The sequence below is a fragment of the Abramis brama genome, assembly GCF_963993115.1.
Source record: "Abramis brama genome assembly, chromosome: 24".
In the NCBI taxonomy this organism is placed as follows: domain Eukaryota; kingdom Metazoa; phylum Chordata; class Actinopteri; order Cypriniformes; family Leuciscidae; genus Abramis; species Abramis brama.
In genome coordinates, this window is record NC_139986.1 from 2658578 (window position 1) to 2669509 (window position 10932).

A 10932-nucleotide genomic window follows, 5' to 3' on the forward strand; every position below is an offset into this window, starting at 1 on the left:
CCAACCGGACCCAGACATTTGGTAATTGTCTGAGCGTATTTATCCAGCTGCAGAATGGAGAGATAAAGCGCTTTTTCTGTTTCCGCTGAGGGTTTTTGTCTTTAAAGATCTGGACGGCCTCTTCTGTGGACGCATTTTTGAGCCAAGAAGAAAAAAAAGAAAAAGGCTTTTATTGATTTTGTAGACATGGGTTATTGCCGCGTAGACAAGAACTCACATGCAAATGTTAACAACCCCAGGCTGCAGATGTTTGGGATGCAAGACTGTGACCTCTAATAGGTTGATTGAATTTTGCACATAAGCCCTCCTCACGCAACTCGCTTCGGCTTGTTTACCATGACGGCACCGCGGTTTTACATCACTGTAGCTCATATCCAATAGACTCCACTATCCTGCACATTAACAGCTTCACCTCACTTTTTAATACCAATAAATCAATGGCTTGTGTATTGGCTGTGGCGAATGCACGGTGACCAGGCCAGCGTAATGGATATTTATTTGAACATGCTGGAAAATTTACGATATCAATGCATTCTCTCTCTTTTTCCATGCAACAATCATCCGTAATGAAACGTCACGTGGAAGTCAGCAGATGTGTGGCCATCCCAGAGAGATTGGAGTGATTGCTGGGAAAAGAGAGCGTGTTCCCGAACTGAGATCTGGAGTAAACAGCAGTGGTAGATCTTCCCCTCAGGCGTATCAGAGATGCAGTGCTTGAGGCTCAACATCGCCTGGCGCTTTGAACTCATCGACTAACTCTCAGCACTGCAAACTCACACTGCATGTCAAGAGCTTTGAGTTACGAGTTTTACTTAGTGAATTGTAAGTGGGACAAAAGTGTTATGTGACTTAAGGCTGGATCCGACACTAGCAAACAGGGTTGACATAGTGATCCAAACTTTGGACTTTTGCTGAGGCAATGCGAACAAGCCTTCTTTTGATTTTGCCAAAATGAATGAAATTTGACCTGTACACTTGGGTTATTTTTTTGGGGTTGAGCCTTTTGGGTCAATTTTTGGGTAGTTTTTGTTATCCAGCTCCTGGGTCAGATATAACAACCCAGGGGTTGAGTTATTTATTGTGGGCTTTGGTCTTTTCACATGATGGAAACGCCTGATGCCTTGCATAAAATTTTATGATTTTATTCAAAAAAGATACAGAATATAAATGCTTAGAAAGTAAAAATATGTTCTCAGAACTGTACACTGATTGTTTATGGACAGGTTATGGAGTCATATTTCTGCTACGAGTGAAACAGGGCGGCGTCTTTTACTTCTAATATTTGTTAAATGAGCTTAAATGTATGCAATGTGTATTCAAAACTATATAAAACATACACTGGGTTGTAAAAAAAATGCTGGGTTGTTTTAACCCAATTTTGGGTCAAATATGGACAAACCCAAACATTGGGTTAAAAATGTACTTTAAAAAATGTAACCCAATGGCTGTGTTTGTCCATATTTGACCCAAAATTGGGTTAAAACAACCCAGCATTTTTTTTAGAGTGTATGTTTTATATGGTTTTGAATACATATTGCATACATTTAAGATCATTTTACAAATATTAGAAGTAAAAAAAAAGAAATTAAGATTATCATGCAAACCAGTGGTGTGTGGAGTATTATATATATATATTTTTTTAAGTTTAGAGGATTTAAGTTAATCCGTAAACATTAATTCATGTATGAAGTAAAAAAAGAAAGAAAAAAGCTAGTACTATAGTAAAAGTTAATCATGCAAGTATGATGGGTTAAATAAACAACCGAATTTGCAGGGTAAAATTATTTTAATTTTGTGACATGTGTTGTGTCCTATATTTGCCCAACCCTTGGGTTGAAGACAACCCAAATTCAGTTGCTTTTAACCCAGTGTGTTTTCAGAGTGTGCCTTCTCCTGACACGTGCTTTTCTGAGACTCTGATCCAGGCCTCAGTGGTCGGCTGTGATTGACAGGATTTGAACAGACCCTCACTGAGTCTTATCCACTTCCTGTTCTGTGCACTTTAGACAGGAAGTCCTCCTCGCCAGTGTTATCTATGAAGAGATGCGATCACTTTCCCTCTGTGCCACTTCTTTAAGAGAATAAACACTTAAATGTCCAAGAAAACAGCTCTGAGAAAACTTTTTACTCTCGCCAAATCCCACGCATCTCTTTATAATGAGCTAAAGGTAACGTTCACTCGAGGACTGTTTATTTCAGGAGCTGTGGAAGTTCTACAAGCTTTCATTTAGAAATGCAAATGTTTGTTTAGGGTTTGTTTTGATCCACTGAGGGAGTCGGGCTTTTCAAATGGAGTGATGTGAATGCATTACGCCGTTTACATAGATTACAGCCCTCGCAGCCAAACACGAATGAAAGTATGCAATTTATTCCAGAAGAGCGACGACAAATATTACAACGTATTTCTCAAAGGTTTGCTTCTAAGTGATATGCAAAGCAGTGTGGAGTTAAAATATACACAGGATGATGTGCATGTAATCAGATGTCAAGCAAGTTTGAGTCAGTTTTCTGAAATAAACATTTTATTTTTTTAATTTAAAAAGGAAAGAAGTTTCAGTATGTCTATTTAAGATCTTCTAGTCTCACAAACTCCTCTGCTTATCCTTCACCCTGGACAGTACAGAGATTAATTAGAGAGAAAATAAAATTAGTAATGTGTTTATGCTGGAATTTCAGAAAATATCGTAATGTCACGAACTGAGCTGAAAAGATCTGTATTTGCTTCTGGGTATTTATTTGATCAATAAACAGAAATTCATAAAACAGAATCCTTACAGAATTTGAGCGAGGGGCCCTGGTTGTAGGTCGCTTCCTAACTAGTTTAGCTCACAGTTCATTTCAGTTTACGTGATATGAATTTCACAAATTCCTAGTTTCTCTGTCAATGCATTTTGGACTTTCTGTATCTCCTTCTGTGCATGCCTTGTCTTCAGAACCGCTGAATATGCACACTGCAGAACACAGAAACAGCGTGCACCACAAGCCATATATAAAACATTTATTATGAATCTTGCAGGACAGCAGTTGTTTTCATGCCCGCAAGTTTCAAATTTACAATGTCAGGACATTCTGGAATGAGTAGAACTCACTTTGAGCGTCATAAAACAAGATTTTCAAGAATTTCTCTACTTGTTCTCTTCCTTCAAACTTAAACACATGCAAAAAAAATGTTTATTTATTTAATCCTAACAAATGTAATCTACCCTAGTAATAGTAAGTAAATAAATAAACAATCTACTCTAGTAATGTTATTATTATGATTATTATCATTATCATCATTATAATGATTGTTGTTGTTCTTAATGTTGTTGTTGGTGTTGTGATGATACAAAATAATATGTAAATAATTTATAATATAAAGAAAATATTGGAGAATTACTGAATAATTATTTATACTTGTTTAAATAATTTCATTCTAACAAACGTATGCACTCGAAAAAAAAATGTTTGGGTCAAATATGGACAAAAACAACCACTGGTCATAAAAAATGTAATTTACACATTTAAAATCAACGGTCAGGTTTTTCAATGTTTGAAACAACCCAGCATTTGTTAGAGTGAAAACATGATTATTTAAATTATGTATAATATACATATATTAAAATAATATATATTAATTGTTTTTTTTAAATGCATTAAAATATAATTAAAAAATATATTAAGATAAATGAAATGCATTATTATATTATAACATAATCTACCCTTGTAGTCTAGATAAATAAATGGCGCATTCACATGAGCGAACAGTGATAGTCAGGGCACTGGGACCGACTGATGCCCTTTCACTGCCACCAGAGATACTGGCACAAGGATTATCCAGATGACTGAGTGACGGCGTAACTTTGTCATATTCACACTGTGGCCAGATAGCAGGGGGTGGGGGGTGGGAACGATCCTGCTGGGAGAACAGCAGTTGGCAACGTAATAATAATCCCCTTCCCACTGCACCCTGGGAAAGGTCACACACCCAGAGTGACATATGTCAATCACTGCCTCCGCTTCACTGCCGGTGACGGGCCAATTACTGCGCCTCAATAAACCCAGAGAGAGTCATTACTGTTTAGGAGAGACACACACTGGCCTTTCATAGCATTTCCATAACTAACCGCTAACCATTTCATAACCACAAGATTAATAGAGCAATTGTGGTAATTCCTCGTTGTGAATAAGCCGTGCAGTGATGCTGGAGAGACTTGCCCTTTGTTTGTTCATACACTGATGGCTGTTCATTGGTAAATTTGTCATAAATACTGTAAAAACAGCAATGAATCAGAATGGAAACTGTGGCATTTTGGATATATTGCTTCTATATATCTAAAAAAAATATATATCCTCATTTCACCACAACAAATGTAGGTCGATCCCCAGCATCAAATATACAATGTCTAAAACACACACCATGAAGTCGGCATCAACACGGAAGACGAATAAAGCTGAAACAACTTCTCAACTGTTCTGAGACTCAAACTTTTGGAACTTTTAGTCACTAGACTTTCTGCTGGGCTTGAATGGAAACTGCTGGATTGTTTTCTCCAATATGTCAAAAACAAGTGCACATATTTTGAATGTGAACTTGTAGTGCACTTCAAAACTTAAAAGTATATTTAAAAAACAAAAAAAAAAACAAAAAAAAAAACTACCAAATACAGTAATATTAATGAAATAAAAGGCCACTTAACACACTTTTAAAAAGTGCACTGCCACTTTGTAATAGTCAAATCAAGTCTTTCTTTAAAGTGCATTTATTAAAACAAGTATCAATGTTTTAATAATCTTTTGTCATGCTTTAAAGAAGTCCACTTATTTTTATGTTTTGAATAAGACACGTGAAATACAGTTTTACTGTAGTGTGTTATTCAATATTACATTTAAATGTAATACATTTTAAATGTAAAATAATTGCAACTTCCTCCTCATTACAAATATGCAATATATCAAATATATGACATAGAAGTTTCAAAAGAAATGACATTCAAGTATATTTTAGTTCACTTAAATGTTTGTCAATGCATTCATTGGAATACACTTTAACCATATTGCAAAAATAATAGAAGTAATTATGAAAGGTGTGCTAAAGTCCTACTTTACTGGGTCGAAAAGCATTCTAAAGTTCAACTAATTGCATTTAATATTAATTTAAACTATAATACATTTTCATTTAACTGCAATTAAGTGTATGAAAACTGTATATTCATTTAAAGTATAATATCTCCGCAGAAACCACTCATTTTAAAGGTATTCTTAAGCGTACTTCTCTTTCACAAGGGTCAATAGAAAATATGTAAACACAGGAAGGAAAATTGTTTTTGTTAAACCATTATATAATATGTTTAAAACTGCAGTTTGTATAATAAAATGGACTTTCTTTCCCTTAACAGTTTCCAGAGATTCTGTGCACGTCGAGGCAAACGCTGGTGGATCTGACATGATCCGTGATAATAAAGGAGTCTGCTGGTTATTAAATTTTCCCATCCAGAGAATTATCAATGATTTACCAGTGCTATAAAAGCAGCCGGTGGGACACAGGTGAGAAATCTGATAACACTGTTTGTTTGACTTTCATTTTTTTCGCACTACAAAGAGCGGATGAAAGCAGCTTTTCACTTTTAAAACTTCCAGGCACAGACAAATATAAAGGGAGAACATCTTCTATTAGTCAGAGGACTGCAGAGAAGCTTTCTCTTTTCCCAGCAAAATAAAAGAAGCTTCAAAAGTGAGGGTGCCCTTCACCCTATCCAACCTCAAACAAATAAGAAATATTTGACAGCTCACGACAGCCAGAAAACACGCCGGCATTGCATTATGCAAAGCTTTAGAAATATACACCCAAGGTTGCGTCCTTCAAGTCAAGAACATGTTATTGTCCCGTTATGTCAGCCAAGCATTACTTGACAAACACTCAGAATCAGGCTGTGCATCAAGTCACGATCAGTCCTGGAGATCTTACCTGTCGGTGGAGGGGTGGCGTCCGTTGCGGGGCTTGTTGACCTGAGCGTAGAGCGCCTCTATGGGCATCGGCAGGTCTCGAGGGCTCTGAGGACGCTCCTGGCTCAGATCCAGACTGCTGTCCAGAGACGAGTCCAGAGAGCCGATCCCAGCGTACGTGTGCTCCTCGTCTGAGCTGAAGGTTCGGTTGATGTCCAGGATCTCAGCGTAGTCTCGCTCTCTGGCCTGTCGCTCTCTGAGCTCCCTCGTCTTAGCTTGAATTCTGCAGACACAGAACATCACTGAGGTTAAGACGCAAACTAAAATAAAATGTTATATATGTCATTAGCATTTGTTAACAGGCATGTATTTATTACTTTAATGAGCTCAATGTTTCTGCCTTAAATTATTACATTGTTTAATTTAATCCATTTTTAGCTAACTGTGTGATTTGTATATGTACATTTCTGTATTTTTTCTGAAATACAAGCCAGTTTCCTCTGATAACTTATCACTCTGAATTGTAATGTGGACTCATGCATTTTCTGTAAAGCTGCTTTGAAATGATGTGTATTGTGAAAAGCGCTTTACAAATAAATGTTGTACACACTCAACTTCAATTTCAATCCCTTTCTTTACACACTGGAGTATTTGGTTCCATACCGTAGTACATTCGTGTCATCAGTGAGCACGTTTACATCCACACCAATACACTGATAACTCACAGAAATCAGCTTATTGAAATAACCTGTTGTCCGGGTTTACATGCAAACCAATAACCCGACAATGCAAGTAAATCACGTTTACAAGACTTTAATAATAAATCAGGTTATTTCCCGGTAGTAAAAATGTAATAATTAGCGTATTAAATGAAGAAGAGTATTGCAACATGTCAGCCGCTCATATATTCTCCTCTCATGGAGTTACAGACGCAGCATTTTGACTGTACACCACTTCTTCTTCTTCTGCACTTTTATCATTTTTTGACTCTAGAAAGAGTCTGAGTTTGCGATATATTTCCTCCTCTCTCACTGCGAAACACTCGCTCTGTCTGGATGCACTTGAACTCACAGTAAGGACCGTCACATATCACGCATGCGCACTTCAATAAGCCGACAGAAATCAGATTAATGCGTTTACATGCAGGGCGAAATCTAGATGATGATCGGTTTATGCTTCAGCCATTAAACGTTTATACTCCGATGAAGGAAAGCGGGTAAACTAGTACTAGCAGCTGTTTGATGTTGTAAATATTTAAGGTGTAAAGATATTGCCTTTTACTTTTAGAGATGATTCAATGACTCTAACATCTAGTGTGAAAATGCCCGATGGCTAATCTCTTGGGATTTATTTCCACCTTTGTGAAACTTCCCCTTAAAAAAACGCCATCAAAAGCAATAGCTGTTAGTCCGTCAGAAATGATTACCATTTATTACAGGCTGGAAGAACGGAAGCTTTTAACTGAGACGCTACGGATTGAAAAACAGACCCTCTTGGTCTATCTGAGACTCCCGACTGAGCTCAGGACCCCTTCTGGCATCATGGGCTGCGAAATATCTGCCAAACCTGCTTTATTTCACCACTAGTGGATTCCTCTAAACAGGAAAAAGAAGCAAGACATCCGAGGCCCCGTTCATTCGAACCTCTACTTCTGAATGCATTTCAAACGGCTCATGATAAAGGCTGTGGCCTCGTCCTTGGAGAAGGCTGTCAATGCTCACTGTATATTATTCCCTAAAACAGCCAGTGGGAAGCCTTCCCAAGAAGAAGGGAGTGATTTCTCCTTGAGATCGCTCTGATCTTCCGCCAAACGCCTCTTTCTGCCTTCCCTCAACCTCTCAGTGTTTCTCTGTGCTGGGGTTTCTCAAAGGCCGCTCCTGGTGGGCTGAACTGAATGAGTCTTTATTGTCTAATAGGCCGCATGTGTCGTTCTAAGTGCCGTGTTGAGGGAAAGGAGATCCTCAGGAATGGGACTGGTAGTGGAATAAGAGGAGAGGCCGGTGTGGACGAGGGGAAAGACTCCTGTAGGGTGACCTCTGTCTCTGGTATCCACCCATCTCATCAGATCCAGATGGGCTCGGGATGCCCCATCACAAAAAACCTGAGCCTTTTGTAAGTATCTAAGTACCCTACCTTCTCACCACCCCAGGTCACGGTTGACCTTTGACCCCTGACATCTATCTGCCAGCCGTTTGATTGACAGATGCACCGGGACGAGAAGAGTGCTAGGACTTTCCCAGCCAGCAAGACTGAATGTTTCCACACGTTCTCATAAGCGCGATCTAATTTGCCAACAATGAGCGTTTTCTCTCTGTCAGAGTCTAATACAATTACAATGCCATTGACTGTCTCGCTCTCGCCATCCTGCTTGAGGAAATCCAATTCGCTGTGCTAGAATTGTGTGCATTTATGACTCACGCTAATAGTCCGGGAAACACTTGGAAATCAACATCAGCATATTTTCGCGCGCGCGTGTGTGTGTGTGTGTGTGTGTGTGTGCATTGTGGGAGTTTTAAAGTCGGCATGAAATGGAAGCTGCAATAGTCTTTTCTTCTCTATTGTCAAGTATATCCCAGTGAAACACTATATGGAACAAGAACAAATGTGGGCGGGGCTTGATTTTGTCTTTGGGGAATTGATTGGATGGTTGTGGTTTGCTATTGGCTGATCTCATGTGAGTGACAGGTTGCCCCGCCCTCGTCATCAGAGAAGAGAAGAGATGCTGCAAGATGGAGGGGGAATTATTTTGATAAAAAAATACACATGAAGTTAATCATTCACTGCAATAAACTGTCAATTGTGATTTCATGGTGACTTTAACTTATCTTTCTGTCTTTCTCCTCCCTTTTGGTTCACAGAGTTCATCCGTTGAACAGTTACATGCGGTTTCTTTCACATTTGAAGGTTGATACAGTATCTTACGCTGGCGAGGCTCCAGTCCACCTGCCGTCGACTTAAACACTGATGTCAACTCGCTGCCAGTAAAAACCGTGTTATGACAAGTTACGGAAACTCAATAGGAGGACGATGCCTCCGGCGCTGTGCCTATAATGGCCAAATCAAATCTACGAGAGCGATATCTGTGTTTGAATGGGGAAATGAGCACATTGAAGAAGAGGTCTAGCCCAACCTGGCCCTAGAGAACCAGACTAAAACTCATTTAGCCCAGTGGCCTGGGGACGATCAGTGTCCTCGAGGCTCTCTGTGTGTTTAGTGTTAACGTCAGGTTGAAGACCAGAGCGATGAAGACATCGGTCCAGGTTATGAGACTCGCCACAGACTCACAGATTCACTTCAACACTGTGTCCTGAAACCAGCCACAATTTAAAAGACTACTTATAGTTTTAAAACAAACAAATACTATAATAAATAATCGAATTAGTTGCAATTTTGTCATTTCATGCAGAATTTTCACTTTCAGTGAGAACAGAAAAATGAATTTGCACTCCAAACTTGACATGGATTAGTCAGTTTGATATTATAGGGTAGTCAGTGTGTGTGTGTGTGTGTGTTGAACTATGACCATAAGTGTGTGTATGTGCCTCGGATTCTAGCTAAACCTGTCCAGAATTCCCTCTTCTTTAGTTCATTACACAGTTAATGGCCCAGTGTGTGTTAATGCAGGACACAGACACACTGAACACATTATCACCGCTCGTCTCAAATTCACAATTCCTCTCTGGATTCTCTTCAGGGGTTGTTTGTTTGTTTATTTATTTATTTATTTATGTCTCTATCATAGTTTTTGTCTTTGATAAATTGTCTCTGAAAGATGTTTTCAATACTTCATCCTATCAAAATTAACAATTTTAGTCCATTTTAATCTTACTAAATGTCAGTTCATGATAATTTTCAAAGCAATGAACATTTCAAACTGTAACAGACTAAACAATAAGCACATTTTTGAAGCAAATTTGATAATTATGTACTAACGTTCAAAAGTTGGTGGCTGTTTTTTTATGTGTTTGAAAGTCTTCTGCTCATCGCGGCTGCATTTATTTGATCAAAAATACAGTAAAAAAAATATTAAAAGAATTCTCAGCATCATTACTCCAGTCTTCAGTGTCACATGATCCTTCAGAAATCATTCTAATATGATGATTTGATGCTCAAGAAGCATTTATGATTATTATCAGTGTTGAAAAAAGTTTTGCTGCTTCATATTTTTGTGGAGACCATGATACACTTTTCAGGATTCTTTGGTAAATAAAAGATTTAAAAGAACAACATTTATTTTAAATATATATATATATATATATATATATATATATTATCAATTTAATGCCTCCTTGCTGAATAAAAATACTTTTTTCAAACAAAAATAAAACATCTTACTGACCCCAAACTTGTGAACGGTAGTGTTTAAGATCAAAACAACTGAAAACCAATCGCTAGTTTAGAAGTTTCCGGTTTGTGAATTCTACATGCTTTACATATTCCTTATATTAGAGATCTTAAAAATTAAACTTTGTCTATTTAACCTCAAGTTGTTTCATTCTTCTGTTGAACACAAAAGAAGATATTTTGAAGAATACTAGGGATAGTAGTTTTTTTTCCCATAGTAATGGCTACCGTCATCTAAATCAACTGTCTGGTTACAAACATTCTTTAAAATATCTTCTTTTGTGTTCAACAGAAACTCATACAGGCTTGGAACAACATGAGGGTGAGTAAATGATGACAGAATGTCCATGTTTGGGTGAACTATCCCTTTAAACAAGCGCATAACTTACAGAAAGATCACATGATTACTGAAGCAAAGATCTTCCTGATGCATCAGACACAGAGTCACATGACACGGGCACGTGGAAGACTGTACTGAAATTATAAAAGTCGAAGAGAAGAGAGAAAACACTATCAAAATATTAGCAAGAGGGATGAAAACAACTCCCATGTGAGATGTGATAAAACAACAGAGAAGGAGCGCAAATCCCTCTTTGTGGCTTTCTGGGCTCAAAGCTAATTAGTGTAGATTGCTACTATGTGTGTGTGTGCGTGTGTGTGTCA

The 10932-nt window shown here is 37.9% G+C and overlaps 1 protein-coding gene across 8 annotated transcripts in view; it reads right to left on the reverse strand.

Moving 5' to 3' along the window:
* pard3aa (par-3 family cell polarity regulator alpha, a) overlaps positions 1-10932 on the reverse strand; it is a 460369-nt gene that overhangs the window by 87514 nt on the left and 361923 nt on the right. For all 8 annotated transcript variants that reach the window (XM_084102432.1, XM_084102429.1, XM_084102431.1 and 5 more), the window contains one exon: positions 5948-6208. In XM_084102432.1, the coding sequence (XP_083958558.1) occupies positions 5948-6208 (261 nt within the window). The remainder of the gene's footprint in view (positions 1-5947; positions 6209-10932) is intronic.